The 13,625-nt window shown below is 58.6% G+C and overlaps 2 protein-coding genes across 5 annotated transcripts; one reads left to right on the top strand and one right to left on the bottom strand.

The window, feature by feature from the left end:
• Positions 1-5,264: 5,264 nt before the first annotated feature.
• On the top strand, positions 5,265-7,578 carry NDUFA4L2 (NDUFA4 mitochondrial complex associated like 2). 3 transcript variants are annotated; one of them, XM_057486823.1, is made up of 5 exons: positions 5,265-5,386; positions 5,760-5,848; positions 6,651-6,708; positions 6,845-6,925; positions 7,306-7,578. In XM_057486823.1, exons 1-4 carry the CDS (start codon positions 5,330-5,332, stop codon positions 6,899-6,901), a joined length of 261 nt encoding a protein of 86 aa, XP_057342806.1. In that variant the 5' UTR covers positions 5,265-5,329; the 3' UTR covers positions 6,902-6,925; positions 7,306-7,578. The 3 variants fall into 3 exon arrangements, with proteins under 3 accessions (XP_057342806.1, XP_036750756.2, XP_036750755.2); XM_036894861.2 differs by having other exon boundaries at positions 7,199-7,578; XM_036894860.2 differs by having other exon boundaries at positions 6,845-7,578.
• Positions 7,579-7,749: 171 nt separating this feature from the next.
• SHMT2 (serine hydroxymethyltransferase 2) lies at positions 7,750-12,630 on the bottom strand. 2 transcript variants are annotated; one of them, XM_036894852.2, is made up of 12 exons: positions 12,486-12,630; positions 11,333-11,530; positions 10,793-10,872; positions 10,457-10,657; positions 10,085-10,166; positions 9,810-9,932; positions 9,561-9,700; positions 9,058-9,223; positions 8,770-8,869; positions 8,530-8,685; positions 8,341-8,448; positions 7,750-8,221 (listed from the first exon to the last, which is right to left on the bottom strand). In XM_036894852.2, exons 1-12 carry the CDS (start codon positions 12,603-12,605, stop codon positions 8,094-8,096), a joined length of 1,602 nt encoding a protein of 533 aa, XP_036750747.2. In that variant the 5' UTR covers positions 12,606-12,630; the 3' UTR covers positions 7,750-8,093. The 2 variants fall into 2 exon arrangements, with proteins under 2 accessions (XP_036750747.2, XP_057342798.1); XM_057486815.1 differs by lacking the exon at positions 12,486-12,630 and adding an exon at positions 12,143-12,287.
• Positions 12,631-13,625: the final 995 nt, after the last annotated feature.

Genomic DNA, 13,625 nt, shown 5'->3' with positions numbered 1-13,625 from the left:
AAGGTTGGCAGCGGGAGCCCGGGCACCATCTGCTGCTGGCGGGGGAGGGCAGAGGCTCAGCTGGGCTGGGGAAGAGGAGGGCCCGGGACGGGCGCGTCCCCCTTCCTTCCAGAAGGTTGAAGTGTAGTGGGGGTAGGGAAGCACACCAGAAGACTGCAGAACCGGGTTCAGTTTCCTGTTCCCTTTGCTCTTGACTGTCTCGGAAGCCTCGGGGCGGCAGCAGGGTCATAAAGGAAGACTTCGGCAGCCCTGCTTTAATCACCCTTGGGCTGCAACAGGAGCAGATCCCAGGTCCCCCTCCACCCCACACAAATCCAACCTTGTGCCCCATCCCTCGTGATCCGCCTGGCACGAGTGTGGGAGTGGGGAGGCTAGGGCTTGGGCCGCAGCTCTTCATCGAGCGGTCTGAGGGACTCAAGGCCACAGCCCCCCCGAGATTCTCGAGAGGGCCCCCCACAATGCTGAAGCAAAACCAATTTACTGGCTCATTGGGCGGCGGTGCTGGTGTGGGGGTGCGAGAGGAGAGAGCGCGGCTGTTCTCCCCCTCTGCACTCGGGGGCACCCCCCTCTCCCGCCTGGCGGAGCTGGCAGCTGTCCCTAATTAGAGCGGCGGTTTAATTGGATTTATCAGCAGTTAATAGGAAATTAAGCAAAGGGCCCGAGAGAAGGAGGGCGAGAGAAGCGGGGAGGCCGGCTGTGCTGAGCTCGAAGCACGGGTGCTGGGGTGCCGGGAGAGGGGACACAAGACCCAGTATTGCCTATGAGCCCCATGGTCACGCCCTCCGCCCAACCCTTGCCCGCTGGTTGGGCCCTGGTGGGCTGGCAGAAAGGTCTCAGGAGGAGGCGGGAGTGACAGCGACCCTACGTGAGCCCTCAACACCCCCACTCCAGCAAGCAGCAGCCTGGCTGATGGATGATTCTGCCGCACGCAGCAAAGGTCATAAGTCTGAGCCAAGGAGCGGACTGAATTGAAAACAGACTGGAGGAGGGGCGGGGTTACCAGGTTTTGGACACAACCGATATCCTACCCCGCCTCAGTTCCCACTTTACTCTTAGCAAAGAAAGTGCCCCTTGTAGTCGAAAGGTAGGGCAGCACGGGAGATAAGGGAGGATAGAGTGACCCTTGCCTCGTGGCTGTGTTGGCGATCTTGGCAATCTCTATGCAGTCGCCAATATCCCTCTATGCCCCCTCCCAACTGCTTGGGTTGGAGCCAGAGTGGCTCAAGATCCGCATGCTGTGGCCCAAAGAGGGAAGCTTGCAGGCAGTCAAGGGAAGGGCGCAGTGTCCACAGCCCCAGGCGACTCCTATCACCAGTACCTCATTATTTGGCTAGGCTAACAAGGCCTGCTTGGGGCACCCCAGCGACCTCTCAGCCACACTCCACCGCCGCAGGGCAAAGACAGAAGCTCCTGCATAGGAGCGGGGGTGAAACTGATGTGGTGGTGGGGGGTCTCTCTGTGCCCCTGGCCATTATGGGTGCCTTTGCCCCTGCTGTGTATTATGTGTGTGTGGTTGCCCCCAAGGATGTGAGGTGTATCAGAGTTCCAGGTGTAGTGTGTGGGTGTATGTGTGTCTGGCGTGTCTGTGCCCTGTGTATCTGTCAGTATCGTCCCCGTTCTACCCTCCCCAAACCTCTAAATTTTTGTCTGAACCCTTGAGTGTCTAGGTGTGCATATGTGCTAGGCGTGTTTATGTGTCTGCCTTCACGCCTGGGTGTGCCTCGTGTGTGGGCATTTCTGTGTGTCTCTGCCTGCAGGACTATGTATGTGAGACTCAGAAAGAGCCCGCTGGTAAATGTATGCTGCTCTGGCATCTCCGCCTGCAGGTGTGTGTGTCTGGGTGACAGTGCGTGGGCGTGTGCCTGGGTGTGAGCCGCGAGGCGGCGTGTATTCGAATGACAGCGTGACGCACGCGCGCTCAGGTGTATGAGTGTGTGTGTGCGCGCGCGCGCGCCTGGGTGAGTCTCCCGCCCCCGCCCCTTCCTCTCCCCATTTCTATTCCTCTCCTCTCCAGGCGGGCTTGGCTCCGCCGTCCGCATCATCTCCATCCATTATTGAAGAAACAGCCGCGTCCGCTCCAATCACATCAACACCCCCCCGCCTCCCTCCGTGCTGCTCGCGCCGCAGCCCCTCTGGGTGCTGGGGAGGGGGGGGAGCGGAGGCGCGGCTGAGGCTCCGGGCAGGAGCGGACTCATGACCCTGTGCCCCGAGCCAGGTCAAGCTCCGGGACGCCAGGGTCCCCGGCGGAGAGCACTTTGCATAAACAGATGGCGCAGGCGTCTTTGTCTCGCTCTCTCGCGTGCCGCGCGGCTCCGGCTCCGCGGCTGTCTGGCTGATGCAATCATGATCATCTCAAAGCCTCGAGACCGGCGCCCTTAATAGCGGTAGAGGGGGTCAGGGGCCCCAGGGCTCCTGAGCGGATGCTGGGCACTGTGTCCTCCCTCCCGGCCCCCCCCTCCACACCCCACGGCTGCACAGAGAAGACGGAGGCCGCGCCAAGGTGACGGCATGTGGAGATGACCGGGAAGAGGGCCCTGGGCAGTGCCCCGAGGTGTCCCCAGGCTGTCCCGATGGACTTACTGCAGCCCCCAGAGGCCGCAAGCCAGAGAATAGGAATAAAACTAGGGAATGGAAAGAGGGGACACAGAGATAAAGACAGGAACTGAGAGAGAGAGGGATTTGTAAAGAGAGACACAGAGAGGTAGAGAGATGTAGAGGTAAGGATAGATACAAGAGAGACACAGAGAAACAGATGCAAAGGGACAAAGCCGGGTGGAGAGCTGCAGAGGGAGAGACAGACACAGTCAGAATGATAAGAAACAGAGATACACACATACACAGAGGCAGACAGACAGGGCCTGAAGAAGAAAGAGAAAGAAAGGTAGCCAGAGACTAGAGAGGGCAGGGGCAGAGGGCAGTCCCAAAGCAGAGACTGAGCCCCGGGCGTCTGGGGTCGACCAGACCGCGGCAAGCTAAGTGGGAGCTTCCCTGTCACCTCCCCAACAGCCCCACCTCGCACTAGAAGAGTGAGGCTGCGGGACGCCCTGTCTCCGCGGCGGCACTGGCAGGAGCGGCGGCGGGGCGTCGGTCAACAGGCCCTGACTTACCTGCCCAAAAGCCGCGGGGCGCAGGGCCAGCGTGGCCCGACAGGGGGCGCCAAGGTATCGCCCCCGAGCGCTTGGGTGCAGCTCGGCCTCCAGGGGGTGCCCGCAACCACGGCCCCGGCAGCAGCCTAGCTCCGCGGAGTCTGACTGGTGATAGAGACACCGCCAGCGCGCGGATTAGTGTCCTGGTGCGATTTGGCTTGCAGAGTACGACCCTGGCGGGCTCCTGACCGCCACAGGCCACGGCTAATCCGCAACTAAGGACTTCGGCCGTCCCTCACCGGGTGGGTCAGCGCGGCCTGACTCCTTCCGGTGGGAAAGCGCGGGAAGGTGGGGAGAGAAGGAAACTAGAACCCAAGTTCTGTGTCCCAGCTCTGTCCCGAAGACCGCGATCGGGAGATGGGAGGGGCCTTAGAAACAGGGTCACAGGCAAGGGCTGAGAGAAAGCAGGTGAAAGGCCAAGGAGCCCCGGCGAGGCCGGAGCAGAAGTAATGTTGTAATAAGAAGCTCTGAGAGCGGGGCGGAGGACCCGCGGCGGCTCTGGGAAGAGGGGAGAGGGCATGTCCAGAACTCGCTAGGCCCGGGTCACCAGAACTCGCAAGAAACGGCACCGGAAGGCGGGCAGGGACTGAGAAGCAAAGGGACGCGACGCAGGGGTAGGATATCCCTTCCGGCGTCCTGGCGCCCCAGCTGTGCCACACGGCCAGATGTGCAGCCCAGCTGTGCGGCTTCTCGAGCGCGAGCTCCAGGACTGCCTTTCAGTCCCAGAGACTGGAGGGCTGCGGGCATACGTGACAGGACTCCCCCCACTCGCTGGCCCCACCCTGGAGGTGCGGGGCTCCTGGAAGGCCGGCTCTGCGCCGCTCCAGGTTCTGACACCCGTCTGTCCCCCTCCCCCAACACCACAGTGCCTCGAGTCTCTGTCTCTTTGTTCTCGCCGCGTCTCTGACACGTTATCTCATTATCCGCAGAGGGAGGAGGAGAGCCCGGGACCCCGCAGCCTAATTACAGCAGCTCTTGGCGCAGGAGTGGGGGAGGTGTCAGCGCGGGGAAGGGAGGGGAGCCCCCAGGAAGGGCCCCTCCCTTCATGTACCCTGAGGGCCCAGAGGAGGGTGCGCAGCTCGCCCCTATCCGTGCAGCCACAGGACTCTAGAGGGGAGAAGTGGGGGGGCTCCGTAGGGCTCCGGCTGCTGAATCCGGATAGTGGAGGTTAGCATGGCAGTGGGGAGAGGTAGTTAGGACTGGATTCCTGGGTCCCTAGGACCCCGATTTCCCAAAGACGGTGACAGCGATCCTTCTTATATTGACAGCATAGCATACACCTGAGTTGGCTGCGTAAAGGGAGGGAATCGCTTTGCATTTCGGCCTCTGTTTATCTTGTTCTCTTTCTTCATTCAACATCTTTTCTACCTTCTCTATTTCCCTCACTCCATTCTCTTCCTATCACAGCCAGAGACAGACAGTGGCCTCCTTGGGTGGCTCTGGCCACACCCCTAACTGAAGTAGGCAGAGCAAGCTAGTTTCTCAAGCCCCCCAGACTTCACCAACTGACTTGTTCCATCCTGAGTCGGGTTGGAGATACTCCTGGCTGCCCTGGTCTCCCAACACAATTCCAGGCCAACCACAACACAACGTGGAGAACCCCTGAGGATTAAAGGGGCTGGGGCTGCTTGAGTGCTGTTGGTCTGTCTGTCCCCCTCCTCCTCCTCCCACTACACCGTGGAGGGAGACAGATCCAGGGCCTCGAGGACCTGCTAGCTCCTGGAGGGCTCTAGGGATGTCAGGGAAGTGCTGCAGATGTCCTAACTCGTCCCTGGTCCCTCCTGTGGACATTCCACACCTGCACTTTGCTGGAAGTCTGCCTGCCTGTCCCAGGGTGAGTCTCTCTCCCACTTCTGGATCCCCCCATCAATCAGTCTCTGGGTCAAAGCCTGTGAGGCTTCTCCCTAGGACCAACCAGGAACCTCGAGTATGATGGTGTCCTGTGGGCCAGGGTGTGGTCATTTGGAGGAGAGAGTGGAGGAGCAGAAATCCCTCTGCTCACCAACAGTTCTTCTCCAGGCTCGGAGCCTGGAACTGCGGGAGCAAGAGAGATGGGTGGGGGTGAGTCTGACAAATCCAGCGGGCTGGGCAGGCTGGGCTGGGCTGACCCCTCCCCAGCTAGGGGCGGGCCCCCGGAGGAGCAGGGAGCAAAGCCGCTGGGAAGGAGCAGACACGCAGAGGCGATGGCAGGAACTAGTCTCTGGGCCCGCTTTTACCGGCAGATCAGGAGACATCCCGCTGTGAGTTCTGTGCCAGTGCCACCTATACTAACCCTTAAACCTGTCGCTGACCCAGAGGCCCCAATTTCCAAATATCCCGCCTCTTGCCTACTTTCCTCAGGGCTCCACATCTTTCTCCACGGGGCCACGGGGCCATCGATCCATACCTGCAATATGCCCCCGTGCCCCTGAATCCACCTCGCACAGGCGCGCTGTGGGGTGAGGGAGCCTGCCGCGGGAACTTCGGTGGGGGAGGTCCAGGTCCGCTGTCCCAGAGGGAGGGCCAGACACCGCGGGGATGTGCGGGTGCAACCCGGTCAGAAACGCTTGTGGAGGGTGAGTGGGGCAGCAGGGATGGGGCTGACCCTTAAAGTGCCCTACGTCTTCCCTGCAGCTCATCCCTATGATCGGCTTCATCAGCCTGGGCATGGGCAGCGCGGCGCTCTACTTGCTGCGACTCGCCCTGCGCAGCCCCGACGTCTGGTAAATTTAGGCTGGGACTGGGACACAGTCAGGGGGCCTGGGTGAGGCAAGATGGGGTAGGAACACAGGGCGCATCAGGAACGGTGGGAACCCGTGGCCCAGCAGCGAACGCCAGGCAGCCCCCCTGGGACTGCACCGCTGACGTCTTGAGGCTGGAGGTCGCTCCAGACTTGGGAGGCCCTCGCCCCTCTCTGCCCACCCGACCACTTACTCCTTGGTGGCCGGAGTCTCGGCCTGCTAGGGGCTGGGAACCTGCTCAGCTCCCGGTCCGGTTGCCATGGCGACGCAGCTCTGCCGCTGGCCTTCGGGTACCTCTACCCCGGATCCTGAGCGCTGGGGTGTGGCCAGGGAGCTGCGGGGAGGAAGGGTACCCTTGGGTCAGGGATGGCGCGGAGACTCCAAGCCCCGACAGACCTGAGCGAGTGCCGTGGCGATGGGGCTGGTGGCTTTCCTGCAAGCTTTGCAGGCGCTCACGGTGTTATCGGAATTGAATGCACATCACAGAAACCCCAGCCCCTCAGGATCTCTGCCTGGTTCCCACCGCTCTGCTCTGCGGGGTTCACCTAGGGTGGTGAAGCAGGCAGGAGTCCTTGGGCCAGGCTGTCTGTCACCTGGCCCCAAGCTGACGATGGTGACAGCCTTCTTGTCTCACTTGTCAGCACCCGCTACCATGCCCTGTCAGTCTCTGGAAATGGGCTCCTCCCCTGGTATAGAGGGTGCTGGGATGGGAGCAGAGACCCTCAGGCCCCGGAGTCCTAGCTCCCAGAGAGGGAACTCTAACCACCTCCCACTCTCTCCTTAGTTGGGACCGAAAAAACCCAGAGCCCTGGAACCGCCTGAGCCCCAATGACCAATACAAGGTACCTCCTGATGGCTCCAGAGTTGCACCTCCATCTGCACATCTCTTGGTCCCAGGACCCAAACCCTCCCCAACTACCCACCTCCTCAAAAAGGGAGGCCTGGGGCATTCAGTGCAATCCCCTTTCCCTCCCATAGTTCCTTGCAGTTTCCACGGACTATAAGAAGCTGAAGAAGGATCGGCCAGACTTCTAAGCCTGGCTGGGGTGCCCCTTCCATGTAAGCCACCCGTCAGCCAACCTACTCATTTCTTCCACTCTCTACCCCCAGCCCGTAGGGCGCCACTCTAGCCACCCTGTCCAGCTCCTGCTTACACAGGCCCGGTTCCCACGAGGGGGGAGGAGCTCCACCCCCACCCTTTTCCCTTGCTCCCAGCAGGAAGTGCCTATGACCCTCAGCTTGAGTCCCACGCAGGGGGAGGAAGTGTTAGGCAGGCAGCAGCCCTGCTGACCCAAAAGTCCAAGCCAGAGCTCCCTGCCCACCCACCCCCAGGCCTTGCAGGGTGTGGCACAGGCTACGTGTAGAGCATGGGCTACGTGAGCTAAGAGCAAGCAGGCCTCTGAGTGCCAAGTGACGTGGTGGATCCCACATTGGCCCAGGCTCCAGTCCAGCCCAGGGGCGGCGCTGCTCTGGCTCAATTGGGCTCTTTGTCGACTGCCCAGCCTGCCCTGGAAGAGGCACCCGATACCGAGTGAGGGGGTGCAGGCCACTGCCTCCTGCTCCAACAGGCACCCCCACCCCCACAACTCACACCTGGGCCCCCCCTTGCCCTTCTCACCCCTCCCTTGCTCCCCTGTATTACACCCCCTTACCCCCCTGGGATCAAACAGAAGCAGCCTTGGGCAAAATACAATTTCATTTAACAAATTGAATTTGCTGCGCCTGCTAATCACGTCTGGTGTCGGCTCTGATCACAGAGAGAGGCTGCAGCCCCCAGGGTTCCCTGTAGTGGTGGTGGTGGGAGGGAAGGGGAAGGAACACACTGAGGGAGACAAGTCACCACCTGGACTGGGAAACCCCTCCCACAGTAACAGAAGCTCAGGACAGGTTAGTATTTTATTAGATAAAAACAGAAAGGAGGGTGCCTACCCATCCCTTCTTCTGGCTCACAAAGGTAACTCCTGTCTCCCAGGGAAAGAGTAGGGAGTCTGTAACACTGAGATAATGGAAGTTAGGGCAGAAAGCCCCAGACCTCCTCTGCTGAAGTCTTGTTACAAGAAGAAATCTCAGCTACAAATTCTGGAAATGGAAACTACCTGGCTCCTCCCCTAAGTGGGAGGCTTTCCCTCCTCCAGCAAAAATTTGGAAGATAGGTGCTCCCTCCACTGGTCCAGGTAGTGGGGAGGAGGATAAATTTCCATCTGTGGGCATCGTTTCCTAGGTGCCCTCAGCGCTCATCAAAACCAGGCATTGGGAAAGCCCTGGCAAACTGCTCCACACGTTGTCTGAGGTCAGCCAGCCGATGACTTATTTCTGGGTCTTTGAGCAGGAAGGATTTGAAATCCTGGAGTTTGGCTAGAGAAGGATGAGGAAAAAAGTGGTCCAAGCTCTAGGGGAGGCAGGCAGATCAGCTGGGGGAGGGGGCGGATAGTGAACATAAACTGGCTGGCTGGAGTGGGGTCTTGTCCACTCACCAGTCTTACTCTTCACCTCCAAGCCAATGTTAACACCCTCATCTATAAAGTCCACGACTCTCCGGAAGTCAACCTCTTGGAACTGCCGAGAGGTCAAGGCTGGGGCCCCTGGAAGAGAGGCAGAAGACGATTAGCACAGCCCAGGTCCACCTGGCAGCCACCCTTCCTTCCTCAAACCCTAGGTCTCACCAAGCCTTAGGCCCCCAGGTGTGATGGCGCTTCGGTCTCCAGGACAGGTGTTCTTATTGGCTGTGATAGATACAAGCTCCAGCACCCGCTCAGCCCGAGCTCCATCCAGGCCCTTGGGCCGCAGGTCCACCAGCACTAGGTGGTTGTCAGTGCCACCTAAGTGGGGGCAGTGAGCAGGGAGAGGTGAGCGCTGGGCCTGTGCCTGAGACCACAGAGGCTCTCACCCACCCCTTGGCTCACCAGACACCAGCGAGTAGCCCCGCTCCAGCAGGGCATCAGCCATGGCTCGAGCATTCTTCAGAACCTGCAGGGAGTATTCCCGGAACATGGGGCTACAGGCCTGGAGATGAGACAGCAACTCCTGTGACTACAAGCTCTGCCCCTTCTGCTCCTCCACTCCCAGTATACTTGTGACCCAAGCTTTGATCCCTCATATCCTGGCACTTCCCTTCCACCATATCCTAGCAAGTACAGGGTCCAAGCCTCCAGGTCAGTGCCTCCCACCCACCCAAGAACAGGGTTCCCAACCTGCTTGAGGGCCACAGCTACTGCGGCAATGGCATGGTTGTGGGGGCCCCCCTGCAGGGATGGGAACACAGCAAAGTTGATTCGGTCTTCAAACATGTAGGGGATCTTCTGGCCAGTCTTGGGGTCCACAGTCCGAACCCCCTTCCGGTAGAAGATGAGTCCTGACCTGTGTGGGAAGTGGGTGGTCAGAATCTAAACTGAAAGAAAAGGGCAAGGGATGGGGGAAACAGAGGAAGTTGGCTGGCCCAGGCACCCTAAGGGCTCCACCTCAGATGTGCTCAGTATGCTGGGCTCCCTTGATCAAGGCAAGCAGCCCCTCACTCCCACCTCCAAATCCCCTGCCAGGAATTGCCACATGAGCAAGAGGAGAATCATCATAGACTGGGTAGAAGTCTTCAGGGCTTCAGTTGGGAATGAATTTCTTTCACATCCAGCCCAAAGATGCCCCGGGAACACAGCGTGAAGGCAGGAAAAGGCAAGACCTGACCTCAGGAGAGCCTGACCTGGCCCCTCGAAGGGTCTTGTGAGTGGTGGTGGTAACAACATCTGCATGCTGGAAAGGTGAGGGGATCACCTTGGCAGCCACCAGGCCACTGATGTGGGCCATGTCTGCTAGCAGGTGTGCCTTGACTTCATCACACACCTGGCAGGTACAGAGATAGGCCTCAGCCTGGGTAGGGCCCAGACAGGGCCACCACCCGAAATCTCCCCACCACCTCTTGGGGAATGGCAGTACTCCAGTCCTCACCAACCTCTCTCATGCGGGCGTAGTCAATGAGGCGAGCATAGGCACTGGTGCCAGCTATAATGAGCCGAGGCCGGAAAAGCCGAGCAGTGAGTGCCAGCTGCTCATAGTCGATGAGGCCAGTTTGGGGCTGGACGGACAGACAAAGAGCTGAAGACCTGAGAAGGAAGCAGGGTGGCGCGTGCTCCTCCCTGCTCGAGGGCTTCAGCCCCTCACCCTCCCCAGGAGATGGCACCAGGCTCAGGCCTGAACAGCAAGCTCCCTGTACCCTAGAGCACTCACATTTAGCTTATAAGGCATAGACTCGAAGAAGATGGATGTGGCTGAGATCCGCTTGACATCAGACATATACCCATGGGTAAGACTGGGAGGGGAGAAGTAGAAGGCTTCAGAGTAGAATAATGCCCAAATGCAACTACTCCCTTCCCGCCCTGCTTCAAAGGCCTCTGTCCCCAGAACACTGCTGCCAGCATACTCCACCCTCACTGCCCTGTACACCTTTGGTGGGCCCTGGTTCCTGTGGCATTATCTTCCTCATCCACTGTCACTTGCAGGACAGGGAGGGGCCTGTTCCACCTGCAGGTGTTCAGTAAGTAACTCCTTGTCATGCCCAATCTGCCCGCCATGCCATTCACCCACTCCATCCATACTCACTGGCCCCCATCTGGCAGGTCCAGCCCCATGATTCGGTCGTGAGGCTGCAGGAGGGCTGTGTAGGCGGCCAGATTGGCTGGGGACCCTGAGTAGGGCTGGACATTGACTCCCCACTGTGCAGGATCCAGATCAAAGGCCTCCAGGGCCCGGCGCTGACACAGCAGCTCAATTTCATCCACTACCTCTGCTCCCCCGTAATATCTGCCACAGGAGGGGGTACATCAGGGCACAGAGAAAGGCTTCCACCATCCCCATGATCAGCAACAAAGGACAGGGAAGGCCATTCCTCTCCACACACTGGGAGTCCCATCCCTGAGCTTGCCCTCTGGCCCTCACCTCTTGCCAGGATAACCCTCCGAGTATTTGTTGTTCAGACAGGACCCCAGGGCTTCCAGCGCAGCTCGGCTGCAGAAATTCTGGGGTGGGAGTGGAGGGCGATATCAAAAGGTATTGAGCCCCTCTCTCTGGACCCCCACAGCCCCATCCTGCAGAAACCTAGACTGCAGAGAGGAGCTGGGCTTCAAGCCTGAGGCAAGATCCTCAGAAACCTATTACAGCTGCTGTAATAGGTGTCCCCAGCAAGGCCACCTGTCCACTCAAACTTGGGCTTCCAGGCTCCTCTTTCCTCCTGGGATGGGAGGAGGGACTAGACTAAACTATAGGGGCCGTAGAAGGCTCTGGAAGGTCTTTAATGCCCCTATCCCATAACCCAGATTGGCCCTGCCTTGCTTTCAGAGGACAGTAAGAAGTCAGGGAGATAAGGCCCAGCAGGAAGGCCCTGAGCCTGAAAGAGATCTGGAGAAACAGCAGCAAGAAGACCTGTTATTTCCTGCACTCATGGTGGCCCAAGCCCTGGCCCCTCTTCCCAGGCCCCACCTCGGAAGCAATGAGCTCCAGGCCACGACACTGCCTGTCCTTCTCTTTCTGCAGCAGCTCCCACAGCTCAGGATCACTGTCCGACAGCCTCTCCTGGCCTGTCCAGCCCCTGGTTGTTTCTCCAGTCTGGGTCTGGGCTGCCTCACTGTGCTGGCACCGTATGGCCATCCTGACCAGCTGACCACATCTCTGCAGAGGCTAAGGGAGGAAAAGCCAGAATCAAATGAAAAGCATCCAGACAAATAGTCTCCCAACAACCCTCAGCCATGTGTTTTGCACCCTCTGGGTCCAAACCCCGCTGCCAGTTGTCCAGCCTGGCTGTTCTAGTACTCACCACCCCCACAGCCACCTTCAAAAAGCCAGTTACAGAGCCAAGGTTGAGATCAATGTCCAGGGGGTGGTTCTGATTCGGTCCATTCACCTCAACTCTGAATTTCCCTCCACCTCGACCCATGAACCACTCTACAAAGCCACAGGGCAAAGTCTGTCCTCTGGAAGCCTGTCTCTGGAACTCAGGAGCAGACCCACAGCAACAAAAGGGTCTTTCTGCAGGGCCTCCACAAACTCATACCCGAGTTGGGGAAGGAGGCTGAGTAGGCAAGGGTTAAGGCAACAAGTTGTTGAGATGGTTCCAGAGCAATGGAGGTGGGAGGATCTTAAGGAAGAGGTGTAATGGGTGGGGGTCGGCTGGCAGGGAAGCCAAAACCCACATCCTGTCCTCTGCCCCGCCCTCTCTTTCCACCCGCTTCCAGCCCACAAAGCCGCGGGACCCCTGATGCAAGCGGCGGAGAAGGGTTGCATCATCTGCACCGCTCAGAGCTGTGGAAAGACTCAGCTCCGCGGTCCAGGCCGGGAACTCGCTCGTTCGCCAGCACAGGATCCACAGGGCATCCGACGCGATTCCTCTCCCTTAATGCCACGTGAAGTGGTTTGTCATAGGCCCTGGGGCGTCTGGCTGCCGGAATGAGAAGGGACCCTAGTTACCCCGCGCACAGTCGGGGGTCTCCGGGATTCCCTAGGTGCGCGTTTGCGCCCGGAGAACCCAGACCACGTGCGTGGAGAAGCCAGAACCCCACAGTTTATGAATGGGAACTAGGGTGGAAGGAGAGTTTGCTTTCTACTGGTCACCCAGTCTCCTGAGCCCCGTTCTTACCCGAGTCGCCCAGAGCAAAGAGAAGTGCAGCATCGCCACCCCAAGTCTCAGGATGTCTCCAGCCACCAACTCTGGCCGGGTTAAGGAAGGGGACTGAAAACGACTGATCTGACAGCGCATGCGCGAGAAGAGCGGCCGGGAAACTATAGGATACAGGGGAGGAACCTACGCATGCGCATGGGAGGGCGGGACGGTGAAAAACGGCGGGGCGGAAGCCCTTCATGGTCTTTTGGGAATTGTAGTTTTTTCCTTCCCCTTTTCCCTTTCCCTTTTCAGTCTTTAGCGGCAGGGTCAGAGGCTACTGTCTGAAAGAAAAGAGATCCAGTGCCGTCCCATCTCCTCACTGTCCTGAAGCTCTTTACGGTTTTATTCCTCCTGTCGCCCAGACAACGACCATTTATTGGGTGCCTTCTGAATAATCCAGGGTTATTAGGCTCTCTGGGAAATATGAAGACTCTAGGTTGTACAGCTACGGAGCATGGTGCGCTGGAAAGCACTTGGGTTTGGAAAGGTGAGAGACCTGAGTTCGAGTTCCAGCTTTGGGACTAAGTAGCAAATTTGTCTATTTGGGCCCCAATCAGTAATAACATGGGATGGGATTAAATATGTAAACCCCTGGTATCCATCCTCCTCTTCTGTCTCACACACCTGCCTTCTCCATGGCCATCTCCTACTCCCCAGACATCCAGGAGCTGAGGTGCCCCCTCCTGTTGTTACACGTGTTGAATCTTACCACCTGTTTACTTTTTGCTGCCCTAGGAGTGAGCTCTCTTTATATCCTTGGCACTATAGATTCTTGAAACTGGAAGGGATCTTCCTTTTAACCTCACTTCATCTGGACTTGTCCTTTGGGGGAGGGAACTCACTGACGCCCCCAGGAGGAGGTTCCCAAACCCCGGCATCAGAATTGGCTGAGAAATATAATACAAATATATGAGTGTGGGGCCTCTCACAAGAGGTTCTAATTCACTGGGTCTTAAAAAGTGGGCCTTTGCCCACTCATGGTGACACACAGCAAAACCTCTCCTCAGTGATTACACTAGGCAGCGATTTTGAGAACCACTGTCTTACATAGCAATATTACACATTCATTCTTTCAATGAACAAACATATTGAGCTCCTACGCCGTGCCAGGCATGC

This window comes from Manis pentadactyla, chromosome 10, assembly GCF_030020395.1.
Source record: "Manis pentadactyla isolate mManPen7 chromosome 10, mManPen7.hap1, whole genome shotgun sequence".
In the NCBI taxonomy this organism is placed as follows: Eukaryota; Metazoa; Chordata; class Mammalia; order Pholidota; family Manidae; genus Manis; species Manis pentadactyla.
This window is presented reverse-complemented; position numbering and strand designations above follow the sequence as displayed.